The sequence below is a fragment of the Schistocerca cancellata genome, chromosome 1 (genome assembly GCF_023864275.1).
Source record: "Schistocerca cancellata isolate TAMUIC-IGC-003103 chromosome 1, iqSchCanc2.1, whole genome shotgun sequence".
NCBI lineage: Eukaryota > Metazoa > Arthropoda > Insecta > Orthoptera > Acrididae > Schistocerca > Schistocerca cancellata.
In genome coordinates, this window is record NC_064626.1 from 873,407,432 (window position 1) to 873,427,957 (window position 20,526).

A 20,526-nucleotide genomic window follows, 5' to 3' on the forward strand; every position below is an offset into this window, starting at 1 on the left:
TTTAACTGTGATTTACACAACCACAACATAAAACAACATGTAGTGTGGACAAGAAGTCCTCATACCCTGTTTATTATGCAGGATGGTAGCTATGTTACTTCTTATCAGTTGTAGGAATTCACGATTAAATGTTTTCGCAGTTACAGTCAAGTTTTAATTCATAGCCGTGGTGAGCAGTCATGGTTACACTATTGGGGGCAGCATAGTGACAAGTATGTGGGTGCGGAAAACAACACCACACACAGCACGCAATGAGACAGATAATGGAAACATTCCAGGAAAGATTTAATAAGGTCCCACTGTGAAAGACAGCACGTCTCGATTGGGAAAGACATGCTTTTTCTTTTGGCAGTGTTAAAGACAGGCCACGGAGTGGAAGGAAGAAGGCATGAGAAGAAACATGTTGCCGGTGTCTCTGCTTGGATTGAATAATCCCCTATGAAGATGACACGTATAGTGCTTCGATATTTGGTGTACCGAGGGCAAGAAAGTGAGATCACATGAAAAAAGACCTTATGGTCAGATCTTTTCAATTGATGTTTGTGGATGGGTTATCAGATACAGACTGAAAAGATCACTTTCTAGCATTCTGTGCTCTGTTAACTCTATTTCCAAATGCAGTGAACCGTCCCAAGCTTATGTTTCCTGATGAATGTGCCCTTTATCATAAGTCACGTGCTAACTATTGTCATCTAGAACAAAAAGAATCCTCAGTACACAGCGGAACTGTCTCTCTCGGGGGGTACGGGGACTTCTCGCCCATCCTGTACGCAGTTTCCATGTAGATGTGGCTTATTAGTGTTGGGTTTAGAGAGAATTTCTACAAGCTTTTGGTAAACATCAAATAAGAAGTTTGGAATCTATTCAGATTTTAAAAAAAACTAATATCTTATTACTGTACCATAAGATATCTGACAAAATTATCTAGAGGCAACAACTGGAAACTACTATTAGAAGCAAGACAAGCTCATTATAATCATGTCTCTATTCTTACAGCATGTTGGTAAGTGATTCTTTAATAATTATCAATGTAAAATTGTAAACATTAAGCATATAGTAGCAGATAAACAGCAATTACTAAGTATAACTGAGGAAGCAGCAGCATTCTAGAAAATAGTAGTTATCCTACTTAATTATGTTCATTTTACCCTATGTAAGAACAAATAAAATACAGTAGGTTAGTAAGTGTTGATTGTAAGTACTGTAGACTAAATTAATTTTTTACAGCTACATCTCTTGGGTAAAATGTACCTTCACTTCAACCAAACCTGTGATGATCCTCCTCCACAAAATAATCTATATAACACTATGAAACAATGACCATATGATTAGAAAAACTGTTTTCGTTCTTTTTTTTCCAATTCATGTTTAACTATAGTGTGTTGCCAAGAAAAATGGCAGCATATTTATACTACTGTTGCATAGGACATAATATCCTGGGGATAGACAGTAACTTTTTTTGTGAGTGTTCAAGACCGCAAGCACAAGCTTCTTCAAGAAACTTGACATTTTTACACTCAGACTGCTATATTTACTTTTCAGTTTAATTTGCAGTTAGTAATACTAATGTTCAGATAAACTATAAAATAAGCAACCACAGCACAAAGTGTGCAGCTGTAGACTTTCCTGGTGTATAACATTGATGAAAGCTCTGGAAACCAGAGAGCTTTTCTTCATAGCACACTAAGTACCACTTTCTACAAAGAGCCCATATCCTTGTATTGTATTAAGAGTGGTTATCCTTATACTGTGGGAAAAGTCTAACATGTAGATTGTAGACATACTACTGCTGAAAATCAAAGATCACCTAAAAATGCAAAATTTATTTAAAATGTTTATCAGTCAGTCATATTAATTGTCTTGATTTTGGCATTTCGGATCACTATTATCATTACAGAGAATGATGTTGGTTAAAGTATGAATACAATTTTACAGTCAAACTACTCATCCTCTGTTTATTGAATAATATCAAATGTCATAGGGTTTCTGAATCAGTTGCTGCCGGTTATAATTAAAGGTTATAGACCTAAAATTTGAAAGCTTGGGGAAGAAAGAAGGTTACTGTTTACAATTTCCATCAATGTAAATGTCAGCTGAGATGTCTCTTCACTGGATGTTAAGATGTCCGACTAGAAATCGTTACAAACTTTATGCAGTAGCACATACCTCCATTGTAAGTAATACACACTTGACATATTAAATAGAGACTAGTTCTCCATATAAGAGCACACTTACAAAATTTGTGGGTATCATCATTATAGAGCTGAAAATGCACTCTGAATCACATTTTCTGTTCACAGCAATAAAGGTGTACAACAGGAACATGTACAGGTGAACTGTAGCTGAAATGTCTAAAAGGAGAATGTGTGTTAAATAGTTCACAGATTTTTTTTTTTCTAACTTAAGTATTAATGTTATGGTGGTATGAATTCCATAAAATATAATAATTCCAGCTCAACATGCTGGAGTTGGCAGTCATGTGTGCAAGAGATGTGCTTGTTTGTGTGTACGAATGGTTTGTGTCTCTCTTTTACTGAAGAAAGCTATGGCAAAAAGTTTTATGTAAGAGTCTTTTAATTGTGTCTGTTTGCAACTTAATGTGTCTTCTATACGGTTAGTAGCAATCTGTGTTTTCCTACATTGTTGATAATTTACTATTTCTGTGAGAAATGTTAAATAATAAAGCACCAAACTATGTGACTGTGTAATAAATACTGTGTGTTTCTTTTAGTTTTTATGTAGAGATTTACATACAGAATTTATAAAAGTACATTTTTAAGAAAGTGAATATATTAGGTTGAAACACATTAAGTACAAATTCCTCAGTTACAGAGACAGATGAAATAAATACAAAAGAGTGACACTCAAACTGGCGCAGGTCTTTTGATGAGATACTATTCTGGCATTTCAAAAATGAATTATGCTTTTCATTTTTTTAAGCTCTTTCTTGTCTGGTCTCAGAGTTTAACTGAGTTGTGCTCCAGATCATACTATCACAGAAAAACAGAATATAAATAAAATCTGGAGCTACTACTTCATAAGCTATGGAAGCACTCACAGGCAGCCAGTTTTAGAGATCCAATTTCAATACAGTGAATATATTTTTACAACTTTGTCAGAGGAAGGCTACAAAGTGGAACAATGCCTACAGTTAATGTAAAATCAAAGGAGTATTGTTATTATCTTAAATGCTACAAACTAACAAAGGAACAGTTTTATGACTTAATTCTTTCTGAGAAAGAAAAGATAATTTCAGCTTTGTACAAATCACTTTATTTTCAGTTGTGGTTTCAAACAGTACAATGCAAGCTTTCCTTTGGCTAACGCTTTAACAGCAACCACTTAAAATGTCAAAAGAAACTAAAATTAACACCTCCTGAAGTCCGTAATTTCTGTACATACATTAAGATTCCCATAAAACTTTTAATCACATTTACATGCATGAGTAAGACTTCTGGCCAATATTAATTCTATCACTATCAGAAACATTAAACATTTGTTGTTATGTTTTTTTAACTGTCATACCACCTCTCCAAACTTTTAAATGCTTAACTACTGCACCATTTTTAAGAATAACTTTTTGTTTTATGCTGCCACAAATGGAAAAATGTTGTTATCTTTCCTTTGGAAGAAAACAACACTTGTGATAATACAAGAAAACAGGAAACAAGGTAAACAAACTATCAAAGATCAAAATTTAGTAATATTTTGTTTAAAATGTTTTGCTTTGTTGAGGGACTAATCCGAGAATTAACGGCGGGCATTTGAAATTTGCCATGGCTTGGAAGTAAGATCTTTTTACAGCAGTGATTTTTCTAATATATAATATGTAATGACATATTTCAACATTCTTCCAATGAATGAATTGTGACTAGCATTCCACATTTTAATTCAATGTTGGTGGTACAGAATTCTGCACATTAACAAGTAACTTCAGAATTCTGAACCACAATCAAATGCTCCATCAGCACAATATCAATATCTATAATCAACAGCAAGATTATATTCATAGCTTGTCAGGTGAGCTGGGTGGGACCCCCTTATGTTTTTCTGCTATATGATTAACTAGGACATGAACCTCTTCATAATGTGGGTTTAATTCTTCTTTCAACTTGTTTAACCAAGCTGAAACCTTGGGGCGATTGTCTTGTGGATTATATCCTGCCATTTCTGCAACACAAAAATTGTCAGTGAGATATATTTAACACATGAAGTATTATCATAAATTTAAAACATTGTAGCATTGTTTCAATAAACATTACCCATAAATGATACCAACTGTCAGACTGTAAACATAATGTTAAACCCTTAAGATACAATGGTTTCTCATAAAAACTAAATTATATTATGTCCCTCAAATGACACTAAAAGTAGCAATCACAGAAACAAAGATTTCCAAACACATTGTTTACATGCATCATTATGCTTTACTATTATTTCAGATTGATGCAATACAATGAAGAATTTACAGGGCATTCAAACTTATTATTTCCTTATCTAAGTGTATAGAGGAACTGTAAAGTGAATAGGTACTAGACAACAACAAGCAAAAAAAGAAATAATCTGAAACATTTAGCAATAAGGAGGTTAAGCTACTGGGGCAAATGCCAAACCACGTAAGAATTGTCTAATTGGACTCTACATCAACAAATAGGCACTGTAAGCCACTGAACTTCACCTGTATTTGTAATTTTCCATTCTATTTACATAGGAAACAATGGAAAATAACTGTCTATATGTGTCAGTATATGTCATAGCCCTCTCATGAAGTGTGTGATATAATATTCATAATGGTGCCCTGCAAGCTGTAACATGATCTTACTCAAACATCAGTTTCTCTTTAATTACAAAAATTGCTTCATGATAACATTGCTTTGAGAACGTTTCAGACAAGATGAATGCTTGTGAGGAGATGTAGTATTTTGCATATATATAAAAAAAAAAAAAAAAAAAAAAAAAAAAAGTGAAGACGTTAATCTGTTTCTCAATCGCGATGTCATAATTCACAAATAATTTATTCATTGATGGAAACAATAAATGTGATCATTCCAGGAAATCAGGCTTTTAGTTGCAAAGCAAGATTTTACATAGCAAGGAATAAATACAGTGCTGGTGAAAAATATTGATTTTTAGATTTTTGCTTCATTTATTGGAGGGAACCAAGAACTAAATGGTTGAAGCACTCACAGCACTTTCATCTCCAACAGAATTTTTCAAAAGGCCTTTCCAATCACATTACGCATGCAAACGAACAACTATTAAAATTGATTTTCCTGTAAGTCAGAAAAGTTAGTCTTTTGATTTGTAAAATATGCAGGAAAACCCATTTAAAAATTAGAGAATTCTACTTTTTGTAGAACTTATTCTCATCTTAATTTCTACCAAAATACATAACGAAATAAAAATGTTATTTTCCAAACACTGATATTATTTCATGTAGATGAAACACTTCTTCGCTCAAATCCAGTAAGTTCCCCTGGAGCTTTTGTACTCATGACCTTTTCCTACTACACAACAGCAGCCAAGTCCATTGGCATCAATTAATCAGCAGTTCTCCCAGAAAAGCAAGTTTCACTGTTGCACCATCCAACACATTCTCCAGATTTGTCAGCTCCACATATTTTCTCTGCCAAAAACTGAATATGCACCTAAGGTGCTCGAAGTTCGACTAACGTGGAGATTCAGATGGCTGTGACACACAAATTCCAGACAAATTTCCAAGACAATTCATGGAAGGCATGGAGAGATCAAAAATTCTGGTTGAGCAATGTACTGTACTAAATAAATGCTATTTTCAACAAATAGACAACTCACATGCACATTTCTTTCATTGTGAATGTGTTTTTTGCTTTAATCCAGGAACGTACGGAGCACATAGTGAACAGTGAGAGGATTAGTGGTCCTATAATGGTTCCCTATGGCATATCCAATGTTAGTTTCACTTCTGTTGAACATTCATCATCCAGTACAACATGCACAGTTCTATCATTAAACATTACTTCAAGATTTTCGAATATTTGTGAAGCTTTACCATGTGATCATATTGTGGTTTCCTATTGACAGTATGATAGTCTTGAACATCTTTCAAAAGCTAAGTCGACATAATTTACCTGTTCATCTACACACTCTCTTTTCTAGTGAGAGTGTAACAGTCTCTGTTTTCACAATGTTCTCATACTAGTACTATCCAATCAAAGTGGGCCTTTGCTGTGTTTCATTCCTTACTTAATAAATATTTCTTCAGACAGCAATTTATGGGATGTTTAGCCTGTGTTTGCAGGACTTTAACTAAATTTTCTGAGTTTTTCTTTGAAGTTAGATATTTGTGGCTATTTATCAGTCCAATCAAACACACACACTCCCCATAGGAACTAAAAAACTAACAAAATTCAAATAATCATGCAAAAATGTTCAACATTCTAAGCATTTGGAAAAGTCTGGAAATCTGACACTGCAGTAAAGAGATGAAAAAACATCTACATCAATACTCCACAAGCCATCTTGTGGTGTGTGGTGGATGGCACTTCATGTACCACTGTGAGCGGTCCCCTTTCATGAACAGTTCATGGGAGGAACGATTGTCAGTAACCTTCCCCATGGGCTCAAATCTCTCTAACTTTATCTTCATGGTCTTTTAGCAAGCTATACATAGGAAGAAGCAATAAATTTGATGAAAATCAAATAATGGAAAATCCAGGATGGAATGTAACAATATGAGAGAAGGAAAGTTGCTACTCACCATACAGCGGAGATGCTGAGTCATGATAGGCACAATAAAAAGATTCACACAATCATAGTTTTCGGCCATTAAGGCCTTTGTCAGTAGTAGAGACAGACACACACACACACACACACACACACACACACACACACACACACACACACGCGCGCGCGCGCGCGCGCACACACACACTCTCACGCAAGCGCAACTTGCACACACGTCTGTAGTCTCAGAGAGCTGAAACTACACTATAGTCTCTGAGACTAAAGACGTGTGTGCAAGTTGCGCTTGCGTGAGTGTGTGTGTGTCTACTGCTGGCAAAGGCCTTAATGGCCAAAAGCTATGATTGTGTGAATCTTTTTATTGCACCCATCATGACTCAGCTTCTCCGCTATATGGTGAGTAGCAACTTTCCTTCTCTAGTATTGTTACAATAAATTTGTTGATTGTTCTAAAAACATACACTTTACAATAAACCACACCATGATGCCAAATGTCTCCCTTGTAGTGTTTGCCTCTGGAGTTGGTTGATAATCTCTGCAACAATTTCATGCTTCCTATAGAAATCTGTAACAAAATGTGCAGCTCTTCACTACTTCCTCTCTCAATCCTATCTGGTATGGATCCCATACTGATGAGAATATTCAAGCACTGGTCGAATGAGGGCTTTATAAGCTACCTCCTTTGTTGAAGGACTGCATTTCTGAGGATTTTTCCAATGAATCTTAGTCTGGCACCTGTCTTTCCTGCTGTTATATCCCGCAACTAGTGCGTGTGAGTGTGCCAAGTGTGGTGTCACCATGCAGGCTTATTTGAATTGGCTGCCAACCATATCAGTGTGGGCTGGCCACTGGAGGTCGCCTGTGGGAGGAGTGCGTGCGATAAAATCTCCATCGCACCATCTGTCGGCGACTCATGCACGTATATATGTGCAGAGCAACACTAACTGAGGCCTCTTGTACATCCTTCCAGTGTGCTGTTCACATCAGTATACTGAGTCTTGTTACATGGGGATCCACAGGAGTCAGTTTTCCCTCATTGTTGAGTGCTTCATGAAAAAAATCATATTTGTGTTAATTTGATCAGCGTAAAATATTATGTGATTACTACACCTGCAATTAGTCTTATGTGGCTGTTCCACTTTGAACAGCCCTGCATACATACTCTTAGATATTTTATGAAAGTAACTGCTTCCGGTTGCTGTTCTGCAATCATGTACTCATACAATAATGGGTCTTTCTGTCTACGTACGCACAATACATTACATTTGTTTATGTTGAGAGTCAACTGCCACTTCCTGCACCAATTGTCAATCCTCTGCAGGTCTTGCTGCTTTTCATTACAATTGTCCAAACATTGCGACTTCTTTGTGTACAACAGTGTCATCCACAGGAAAATACACAGGTAGACAGAGACTATAATGCACAACTCATATTACAGTAGCATGAAGTAAGTATGCAAAAGTATGCACAAGATCGACAACTGTAAACACTATTGTTAATTGGTAATCGTTAACTGGCAAATAGCCACAATCATACATTAAGAGAAAGTGAAATACATGAACAACAACAGATTAGAAATCAAACAAATATATATATATATATATATATATATATATATATATATATATAAAAAAAAACAAAGATGATGTGACTTACCAAATGAAAGTGCTGGCAGGTCGACAGACACACAAACATACACACAAAATTCAAGCTTTCGCAACAAACTGTTGCCTCATCAGGAAAGAGGGAAGGAGAGGGAAAGACGAAATGATGTGGGTTTTAAGGGAGAGTGTAAGGAGTCATTCCAGTCCCGGGAGTGGAAAGACTTACCTTAGGGGGAAAAAGAGACGGGTATACACTCGCACACACACACATATCCATCCACACATATACAGACACAAGCAGACATATTTAACGACAAAGAGTTTGGGCAGAGATGTCAGTCGAGGCAGAAGTGCAGAGGCAAAGATGTTGTTGAATGACAGGTGAGGTATGAGTGGCGGCAACTTGAAATTAGCGGAGATTGAGGCCTGGTGGATAACGGAAAGAGAGGATATATTGAAGAGCAAGTTCCCATCTCCGGAGTTCGGATAGGTTGGTGTTGGTGGGAATTATCCAGATAACCCGGACGGTGTAACACTGCGCCAAGATGTGCTGGCCATGCACCAAGGCATGTTTAGCCACAGGGTGATCCTCATTACCAACAAACACTGTCTGCCTGTGTCCATTCATGCGAATGGACAGTTTGTTGCTGGTCATTCCCACATAGAATGCATCACAGTGTAGGCAGGTCAGTTGGTAGATCACGTGGGTGCTTTCACACGTGGCTCTGCCTTTGATTGTGTACACCTTCCGGGTTACATGACTGGAGTAGGTGGCGGTGGGAGGGTGCATGGGACAGGTTATACACCGGGGGCGGTTACAAGGGTAGGAGCCAGAGGAGGGAAGGTGGTTTGGGGATTTCATAGGGATGAACTAAAAGGTTACGAAGGTTAGGTGGACAGCGGAAAGACACTCTTGGTGGAGTGGGGAGGATTTCATGAAGGATGGATCTCATTTCAGGGCAGGATTTGAGGAAGTCGTATCCCTGCTGGAGAGCCACATTCAGAATCTGATCCAGTCCCGGAAAGTATCCTGTCACAAGTGGGGCACTTTTGTGGTTCTTCTGTGGGAGGTTCTGGGTTTGAGAGGATGAGGAAGTGGCTCTGGTTATTTGCTTCTGTACCAGGACGGGAGGGTAGTTGCGGGATGCGAAAGCTGTTGTCAGGTTGTTGGTGTAATGCTTCAGGGATTCCGGACTGGAGCAGATTCGTTTGCCACGAAGACCTAGGCTGTAGGGAAGGGACCGTTTTATGTGGAATGGGTGGCAGATGTCGCAATGGAGGTACTGTTGCTTGTTGGTGGGTTTGATGTGGACGGACGTGTGAAGCTGGCCATTGGACAGGTGAAGGTCAACATCAAGGAAAGTGGCATGGGATTTGGAGTAGGACCAGGTGAATCTGATGGAACGAAAGGAGTTGAAGTTGGAGAGGAAATTCTGGAGTTGTTCTTCACTGTGAGTCCAGATCATGAAGACGTCATCAAGAAATCTGTACCAAACTTTGGGTTGGCAGGCCTGGGTAACCAAGAAGGCTTCCTCTAAGCGACCCATGAATAGGTTGGCGTAAGAAGGGGCCATCCTGGTACCCATGGCTGTTCCCTGTAATTGTTGGTATGTCTGGTCTTCAAAAGTGAAGAAGTTGTGGGTCAGGATGAAGCTGGCAAAGGTAATGAGGAAAGAGGTTTTAGGTAGGGTGGCAGGTGATCGGGGTGAAAGGAAGTGCTCCATCGCAGCGAGGCCTTGGACGTGCAGGATATTTGTGTATAAGGAAGTGGCATCAATGGTTACAAGGATGGTTTCTGGGGTAACAGATTGGGTAAGGCTTCCAGGCGTTTGAGAAAGTGGTTGGTGTCTTTGATGAAGGATGGGAGACTGCATGTAATGGGTTGAAGGTGTTGATCTACGTAGGCAGAGATACGATCTGTGGGGGCTTGGTAACCAGCTACAATGGGGCGGTCGGGATGATTGGGTTTGTGAATTTTAGGAAGAACGTAGAAGGTAGGGGTGCGGGGTGTCGGTGGGGTCAGGAGGTTGATGGAGTCAGGTGAAAGGTTTTGTAGGGGGCCTAAGGTTCTGAGGATTCCTTGAAGCTCTGCCTGGACATCAGGAATGGGATTACCTTGGCAAACTTTGTATGTGGTGTTGTCTGAAAGCTGACGCAGTCCCTCAGCCACATACTCCCGACATCTTCATGATGTGGACTCACAGTGAAGAAGAACTCCAGAATTTTCTCTCCAACCTCAACTCCTTTGGTTCCATCAGATTCATCTGGTCCTACTCCAAATCCCATGCCACTTTCCTTGATGTTGACCTTCACCTGTCCAATGGCCAGCTTCAATCGTTCGTCCACATCAAACCCACCAACAAGCAACAGTACCTCCATTACGACAGCTGCCACCCATTCCACATAAAACGGTCCCTTCCCTACAGCCTAGGTCTTCGTGGCAAACGAATCTGCTCCAGTCCAGAATCACTGAAGCATTACACCAACAACCTGACAACAGCTTTCGCTTCCCGCAACTACCCTCCCGTCCTGGTAGAGAAGCAAATAACCAGAGCCACTTCCTCATCTCCTCAAACCCGGAACCTTCCACAGAAGAACCCCAAAAGTGCCCCACTTGTGACAGGATACTTTCCGGGACTGGATCAGATTCTGAATGTGGCTCTCCCGCAAGGATACGACTTCCTCAAATCCTGCCCTGAAATGAGATCCATCCTTCATGAAATCCTCCCCACTCCACCAAGAGTGTCTTTCCGCCGTCCACCTAACCTTCGTAACCTCTTAGTTCATCCCTATGAAATCCCCAAACCACCTTCCCTACCCTCTGGCTCCTACCCTTGTAACCGCCCCCGGTGTAAAACCTGTCCCATGCACCCTCCCACCACCACCTACTCTAGTCCTGTAACCCGGAAGGTGTACACAATCAAAGGCAGAGCCACGTGTGAAAGCACCCACGTGATTTACCAACTGACCTGCCTACACTGTGATGCATTCTATGTGGGAATGACCAGCAACAAACTGTCCATTCGCATGAATGGACACAGGCAGACAGTGTTTGTTGGTAATGAGGATCACCCTGTGGCTAAACATGCCTTGGTGCATGGCCAGCACATCTTGGCGCAGTGTTACACCGTCCAGGTTATCTGGATACTTCCCACCAACACCAACCTATCCGAACTCCGGAGATGGGAACTTGCTCTTCAATATATCCTCTCTTTCCGTTATCCACCAGGCCTCAATCTCCGCTAATTTCAAGTTGCCGCCACTCATACCTCACCTGTCATTCAACAACATCTTTGCCTCTGCACTTCTGCCTCGACTGACATCTCTGCCCAAACTCATCTACATCTACATCCATACTCCGCAAGCCACCTGACGGTGTGTGTCTTTAAATACGTCTGCTTGTGTCTGTATATGTGTGGATGGATATGTGTGTGTGTGCGCGAGTGTATACCCGTCCCTTTTTCCCCCTAAGGTAAGTCTTTCCGCTCCCGGGACTGGAATGACTCCTTACCCTCTCCCTTAAAAACCACATCCTTTCATCTTTCCCTCTCCTTCCCTCTTTCCTGACGAGGCAACAGTTTGTTGCGAAAGCTTGAATTTTGTGTGTATGTCGACCTGCCAGCACCTTCATTTGGTAAGTCACATCAACTTTGTTTTTAGGTACATTTTCCATACGTGGAATGTTTCCTTCTATTATAACCATATCATTAATTTGAACCCAACAATTACGTTTGTTATTGTCACTGTTACATTTTGAAATCTTTCCTGTCGTCTTATTTTCTCTTTATTTTCTCTTTCTGTTTTTACCAGTAGTCTCACTTTGTATTCACCTTCCCCTTTTACCGTAACCTACTATACAATTTTATCCCGCCTATATATGCTCAATAATACGTAACCCACTTCCAAACCATAACAAAAAAAAAAATTTATTTTCCGCTTTCAACACTACCGCTGCATAAAATGCACCGTTTCTACTTCAATAACAGCTGCTTTCACGTATTAAACAAACATTTCGGCTAGTTCTAATAACTTTCACTTTATTTCCACTTCCGTTTTTCGCACATCACTGATCATTTTAGCCGCTCCCCACAGGTTTTAACGTCATTATTTCTTCGTCAGAGTATTGTTAGCCCCATTTTCGTAATCTTTCACCACAATACCACTCCTTTTAACACGTTTTTCCGAAATTTTTCCGAATTTCTCCGTCCTTTAATGTGATTTAATGGCAACACAACCACCTAACCTTTATACACATCGCTGTCTACCAACCCAAGTTCACCACAGGATCAACTTAACCAACACTTTTTCGCCTTTTTTCATACCAGATCTCCAGTTGCTTTCTAGTTCACCTTTATCTCTCCCCATATATCATGGGTGACTGGAATTCGTCAGTAGGAAAAGGGAGAGAAGGAAACATAGTAGGTGATTATGGATTGGGGGGAAGGAATGAAAGAGGAAGCCGCCTTGTAGAATTTTGCACAGAGCATAACTTAATCATAGCCAATACTTGGTTCAAGAATCATAAAAGAAGGTTGTATACCTGGAAGAATCCTGGAGATACTAAAAGGTATCAGATAGATTATATAATGGGAAGACAGAGATTTAGGAACCAGGTTTTAAATTGTAAGACATTTCCTGGGGCAGATGTGGATTCTGACCACAATCTATTGGTTATGAACTGCAGATTGAAACTGAAGAAACTGCAAAAAGGTGGGAATTTAAGGAGATGGGACCTGGATAAATTGAAAGAACCAGAGGTTGTAGAGAGTTTCAGGGAGAGCATAAGGGAACAATTGACAGGAATGGGGGAAAGAAATACAGTAGAAGAAGAATGGGTAGCTCTGAGGGATGAAGTAGTGAAGGCAGCAGAGGATCAAGTAGGTAAAAAGACGAGGGCTAATAGAAATCCTTGGGTAACAGAAGAAATATTGAATTTAATTGATGAAAGGAGAAAATATAAAAATGCAGTAAATGAAGCAGGCAAAAAGGAATACAAACGTCTCAAAAATGATATCGACAGGAAGTGCAAAATGGCTAAGCAGGGATGGCTAGAGGACAAATGTAAGGATGTAGAGGCTTGTCTCACTAGGGGTAAGATAGATACTGCCTACAGGAAAATTAAAGAGACCTTTGGAGAGAAGAGAACCACTTGTATGAATATCAAGAGCTCAGATGGCAACCCAGTTCTAAGCAAAGAAGGGAAGGCAGAAAGGTGGAAGGAGTATATAGAGGGTTTATACAAGGGCGATGTACTTGAGGACAATATTATGGAAATGGAAGAGGATGTAGATGAAGACGAAATGGGAGATAAGATACTGCATGAAGAGTTTGACAGAGCACTGAAAGACCTGAGTCGAAACAAGGCCCCGGGAGTAGACAACATTCCATTTGAACTACTGATGTCCTCGGGAGAGCCAGTCATGAAAAAACTCTACCATCTGGTGAGCACGATGTATGAGACAGGCGAAATACCCTCAGACTTCAAGAAGAATATAATAATTCCAATCCCAAAGAAAGCTGGTGTTGACAGATGTGAAAATTACCGAACTATCAGTTTAATAAGTCACAGCTGCAAAATACTAACGCGAATTCTTTACAGACGAATGGAAAAACTAGTAGAAGCTGACCTCGGGGAAGATCAGTTCGGATTCCGTAGAAATGTTGGAACACGTGAGGCAATACTGACCTTACGACTTATCTTAGAAGAAAGATTAAGAAAAGGCAAACCTACATTTCTAGCATTTGTAGACTTAGAGAAAGCTTTTGACAATGTTAACTGGAATACTCTCTTTCAAATTCTGAAGGTGGCAGGGGTAAAATACAGGGAGCGAAAGGCTATTTACAGTTTGTACAGAAACCAGACGGCAGTTATAAGAGTCGAGGGGCATGAAAGGGAAGCAGTGGTTGGGAAAGGAGTAAGACAGGGTTGTAGCCTCTCCCCGATGTTATTCAATCTGTATATTGAGCAAGCAGTAAAGGAAACAAAAGAAAAATTCGGAGTAGGTATTAAAGTTCAGGGAGAAGAAGTAAAAACTTTGAGGTTCGCCGATGACATTGTAATTCTGTCAGAGACAGCAAAGGACTTGGAAGAGCAGTTGAACGGAATGGACAGTGTCTTGAAAGGAGGATATATGATGAACATCAACAAAAGCAAAACGAGGATAATGGAATGTAGTCAAATTAAGTCGGGTGATGCTGAGGGAATTAGATTAGGAAATGAGACACTTAAAGTAGTAAAGGAGTTTTGCTATTTAGGGAGTAAAATAACCGATGATGGTCGAAGTAGAGAGGATATAAAATGTAGACTGGCAATGGCAAGGAAAGCGTTTCTCAAGAAGAGGAATTTGTTAACATCGAGTATAGATTTAAGTGTCAGGAAGTCGTTTCTGAAAGTATTTGTATGGAGTGTAGCCATGTATGGAAGTGAAACATGGACGATAACTAGTTTGGACAAGAAGAGAATAGAAGCTTTCGAAATGTGGTGCTACAGAAGAATGCTGAAGATAAGGTGGGTAGATCACGTAACTAATGAGGAGGTATTGAATAGGATTGGGGAGAAGAGAAGTTTGTGGCACAACTTGACTAGAAGAAGGGATCGGTTGGTAGGACATGTTTTGAGGCATCAAGGGATCACAAATTTAGCATTGGAGGGCAGTGTGGAGGGTAAAAATCGTAGAGGGAGACCAAGAGATGAATACACTAAGCAGATTCAGAAGGATGTAGGTTGCAGTAGATACTGGGAGATGAAGAAGCTTGCACAGGATAGAGTAGCATGGAGAGCTGCATCAAACCAGTCTCAGGACTGAAGACCACAACAACAACATATTTCTATCTTTCATTTTCATTTCAACCTCATGTTAAACTTTCCACCTTCTAATACCATGTCACCCTCACACCCCCACAATGACCCCATTAATTTTTATTTACATTCCCTCCGCAAACATGCCTTCACCCTAGCCAGATTACGCTCGCATATTTTATTTTCTCAGGCTTGTCTGACATTTGGCATAACCCCCAAAGGCCTCACACTTAAAGTTCCCATCTCTGGCTGCAACCCTTCTTTCCATCAGTCCCTATACCAGATCCAAACTGAACTATCCATTGCCCTCACCCACCTAATCCTTCACCTACACATCAACTCAGCCAATGAACACACCCGTCAACTCCTATCCTTAATAAAAGTCCTGAATCTTTCCTCTCTCACATCCACACCGGCTGTTCAGAGCATCCTCCTACAGGCCAACTGCAAATTAGAACAGCATGCCACCTCCACCTCAAAAAACTATCCAATCTCCTGGTTTCCCACCTCCGGAAAGGCAACTCACTCACCCTTCACAACCTTTCCAGCAAACCTCAACCACCTCTCATTGCACACAAACCCAGTCTCTCCCATCTACTCAATCTCCCACTTCCAGCACCACTCCCTCCAAAACCTCAAAATTCCAATCAACACAATCTGGTACCACAACACCCTAATTCAGTAGTTAACCTTTCCTCCAAACCTCTCTCCCAATCCGAAACCTCTGTCCTATCCAAAGGCCTCACCTTCAGCCCTACTCCCAGATTCAACCAAACAGCCCTCGTCAAAGATTTACTGTCCTACACTCGTACTCTCTGCTGGAAGTATCACTTTGCCACGAAGAAAAATGATCCTAATCCTACCCCTAATGATCCAACTCCCCAAGACACTATCCAAATTGAACCATGCCTGGAACAGTTCCGTCCTCCGTCACAGCGGGACCCACTTCCTCTTCCTCAAAATCACCCTCTCCAAACCTTCCAGGAATTTCTGACTTCCAGCCTTGCCTCTCAATCCTACTTAAAAAACCTTAATCCTACTCCCTACATCACCACTGCTGAAGCCCAGGCTATCCGTGATCTGAAGGCTGACCGGTCCATCGTCATTCTTCCGGCGGACAAGGGTTCCACGACCGTGGTACTTGATCGTCGCGAGTATGTGGCTGAGGGACTGCATCAGCTTTCAGACAACACTACTTACAAAGTTTGCCAAGGTAATCCCATTCCTGATGTCCAGCTTCAAGGAATCCTCAGAACCTTAGGCCCCCTACAAAACCTTTCACCTGACTCCATCAACCTCCTGACTCCACCAACACCCTGCACCCCTACCTTCTACGTTCTTCCTAAAATTCACAAACCCAATCATCCCGGCCGCCCCATTGAGCTGGTTACCAAGACCCCACAGAACGCATCTCTGCCTACGTAGATCAACACCTTCAACCCATTACATGCAGTCTCCCATCCTTCATCAAAGACACCAACCACTTTCTTGAACGCCTGGAATCTTTACCCAGTTTGTTACCCCCGGAAACCATCCTTGTAACCATTGATGCCACTTCCTTATACATAAATATTCCGCATGTCCAGGGCCTTGCTGCGATGGAGCATTTCCTTTCACACCGATCACTTGCCACCCTACCTAAAACCTCTTTCCTCATTACCTTAGCCAGCTTCATCCTGACCCACAACTTCTTCACTTTCGAAGGCCAGACATACCAACAATTAAAGGGAACAGCCATGGGTACCAGGATGGCCCCCTCGTACGCCAACCTATTCATGGGTCGCTTAGAGGAAGCCTTCTTGGTTACCCAGGCCTGCCAACCCAAAGTTTGGTACAGATTTATTGATGACATCTTCATGATCTGGACTCACAGTGAAGAAGAACTCCAGAATTTCCTCTCCAACCTCAACTCCTTTGGTTCCTTTAGATTCACTTGGTCTTACTCCAAATCCCATGCCACTTTCCTTGATGTTGACCTCCATCTGTCCAATGGCCAGCTTCACACGTCCGTCCACATCAAACCCACCAACAAGCAACAGTACCTACATTATGACAGCTGCCACCCATTCCACATCAAACGGTCCCTTCCCTACAGCCTAGGTCTTCGTGGCAAACGAATCTGCTCCAGTCCGGAATCCCTGAACCATTACACCAACAACCTGAAAACAGCTTTCGCATCCCGCAACTACCCTCCTGACCTGGTACAGAAGCAAATAACCAGAGCCGCTTCCTCATCTCCTCAAACCCATAAACTCCCACAGAAGAACCCCAAAAGTGCCCCACTTGTGACAGGATACTTTCCGGGACTGGATCAGACTCGGAATGTGGCTCTCCAGCAGGGATATGACTTCCTCAAATCCTGCCCTGAAATGAGATCCATCCTTCATGAAATCCTCCCCACTCCACCAAGAGTGTCTTTCCGCCGTCCACCTAACCTTCGTAACTTCTTAGTTCATTCCTATGAAATCCCCAAACCACCTTCCCTACCCTCTGGCTCCTACCCTTGTAACCGCCCCTGGTGTAAAACCTGTCCCATGCACCCTCCCACCACAACCTACTCCAGTCCTGTAACCCGGAAGGTGTACACAATCAAAGGCAGAGCCATGTGTGAAAGCACCCACGTGATTTACCAACTGACCTGCCTACACTGTGAAGCTTTCTATGTGGGAATGACCAGCAACAAACTGTCCATTCGCATGAATGGACACAGGCAGACAGTGTTTGTTGGTAATGAGGATCACCCTGTGGCTAAACATGCCTTGGTGCACGGCCAGCACATCTTGGCACAGTGTTACACCGTCCGGGTTATCTGGATACTTCCCACTAACACCAACCTGTCAGAACTCCGGAGATGGGAACTTGCCCTTCAGCATATCCTCTCTTCTCGTTATCCACCAGGCCTCAATCTCCGCTAATTTCTAATTTCAATTTGCCGCCGCTCATACCTCACCTGTCTTTCAACAACATCTTTGCCTCTGTACTTCCGCCTCGACTGACATCTCTGCCCAAACTCTTTGCCTTTACAAATGTCTGCTTGTGTCTGTGTATGTGCGGATGGATATATGTGTGTGTGCGCGCGAGTGTATACCTATCCTTTTTTCCCCCTAAGGTAAGTCTTTCCGCTCCCGGGATTGGAATGACTCCTTACGCTCTCCCTTAAAACCCACATCCTTTTGTCTTTCCCTCTCCTTCCCTCTTTGCTGACGAAGCAACCGTTGGTTGCGAAAGCTTGAATTTTGTGTGTATGTTTGTGTGTCTATCGACCTGCCAGCACTTTCGTTTGGTAAGTCACATCATCTTTGTTTTTAGATATATTTTTCCCACGTGGAATGTTTCCCTTTATTATATATGCGCGCGCGTGTTCCATTCTGATAAGGCCTGTTTAGCCGAAAGCTTGTTTTAAAGTCTTTTTGTTGTGCCTATCTGCGCCTCAACATCTCCGCTATATGGTGAGTAAGAGCTATTCTTTTCACAATACTGTCAACAGATGAAAAATCTATTTCATCACCAAATAAAGTTATTGTTCAGAAACACTGAATTTCTGAAAATAATTACTGCAGTTGAACATTGGTAAAGGTTTGTTTTGTAAGCCACATAAAATAATTAGGAAAGAAAAAAAAAAGGGGTTGGAGAGCAGAAAGTAGGAGATATGAGGAGATAACAGATGAGGGAGACTCCATTTAGGACTTTGCATTATTGTATTAACAAATATAAATATACTTACTAAGGTGTTCAAGCTCACAAGCTCCTAAAAGATCAGCGATGCTCACTTTGTCTCCTCCTAAATACTTTCTTTCACTGAGCCATGTATCCTCGAGTATATTAAGAACATCAGTTACTTTCTTCTCAAAGTTTGCTACTTTTTTCCCATCTGCTGGTCTTCCAGTCACCACAGGAAGCAAAAACTGTAAGTGATAGAATGGTCTTGCATGTACTTAAACTGCAACACTTTTGACACAAACAATTTTTATTTCAGTCGACTTCTCACATGCATGAGTTCTACTCTACGATCAGAAACTTTCAGTTACTTTAACAAGGCAGGATATTTCCAATATTTCTAGCTTATTTTATGTAGGCTATTATTATTACAGACATACTCGTAAACATCTGATCAGTTACAAATGGCAACACATTTTGAAGTTTTGTGTACAGGTAACTATTTTTTAATAACAGAAAAATATTAAATTATGCACAGATGAGACAGTGTCTGTCACTGAGACATGAGAAAGATAAACAAGAAGAGAATATTCTAATCTGACCTTTCATAAATGAAAAAAATGATGCACTGATGAAATTTTGTATAGATACATTTAGAAGCAAATGTCATTGTTATTAAGATTCATGTCTTTTCTCTGCCTTTTGACTCAATGATGGAACTCCTTTCATGTTCCAAAAGCTCTCTATCCCATTTTAACGGTGTGAATAGATACCTAACAGCTCTGCTGCAGTTGCCTCCCTCAGCACTCAGCAAACAGAAGTGAGTGTCATCCAACCACACCAGCCAAAAGTTAGTCAACCCCAGGAGATGTCATGTTAACACTGTGTAATACCACATCAAGCCTGGACTTGACCTCAACTGGTATGGGAAAGAGTGAGCACAAGTTTCTTCAGGCAGCCTGTATCCACTTGAAGCCACTCATTGGTGATTAGATCCTGTAGAGATATCAAATTGCAGGAATGTTAACTGCCATATTTCACCCACTGTTGCAAACAGTTTCATGATTTAGTGGGGCTCTGAAGGTGCCATAGGGTGCCTGAGTGTTTGTCAAACCAGGAATATGTGCGTGCAGCCATGTGAATGTGGCTGACGTCATCTTAGTGAACAGAAGAGTCCACAGCTTATTCATCATGAAGATGTAGACGAAAGAACAGTTCTTAGTCAGCGAGATAGTTGAAATGAACATGCTGGTTCATGTCCACAGTATCATGAATGAGTGGGTCCAGGTCATGGTACAAAAAATACCCCCAAAAACAACACAGAGCTACCTCCGGCCTGAAGAATATCATCCACGCAGCATGGGTTAAACACTTCATTGGGCCAGTGGTGCACTCAATGTCTTGCATAATTTGAAAAGAGACAAATCTTAACTCTTTGGACCACACTATACACCTCAGTCAGCTACTGTCTGGTATCTGTGGTATTTGGTTTACCAGAAACTACCAGCCTTATACACCACTGAGATCAGTAGCTGTTTACCTCAGAAATTAGTTATGATGACCTGCATTCAACAACAGCAGCAATTCCTGTTGCACCTGAAACCAAATGACAAAGCACGATATTCATCTCCAGTCCTACTTGATTACAATTTATTTATTACTGATGTACTTAACAGCTGCTAGTGGTACACTATCCCTTGCCGATACATTCGACAGCATGCTTTGATACACAATTCAACCATG

At 40.9% G+C, this 20,526-nt stretch overlaps 1 protein-coding gene across 7 annotated transcripts in view; it reads right to left on the reverse strand.

The window, feature by feature from the left end:
- LOC126190189 (glutathione S-transferase theta-1-like) overlaps window positions 1-20,526 on the reverse strand; it is a 112,151-nt gene that overhangs the window by 62,976 nt on the left and 28,649 nt on the right. For 4 of the 7 annotated variants that reach the window (XM_049931002.1, XM_049931003.1, XM_049931000.1 and 1 more), the window contains exons 5-6: window positions 18,851-19,031; window positions 3,251-4,170 (exon numbers count right to left, since the gene is read on the reverse strand). The exons of the other annotated variants lie outside the window; for them this stretch is intronic. In XM_049931002.1, coding sequence (XP_049786959.1) covers window positions 4,007-4,170; window positions 18,851-19,031 — 345 coding nt within the window. In that variant the 3' untranslated portion in view covers window positions 3,251-4,006. Of the gene's footprint in view, window positions 1-3,250; window positions 4,171-18,850; window positions 19,032-20,526 lie in introns of those variants that run through there. 7 annotated transcript variants of the gene reach the window in all.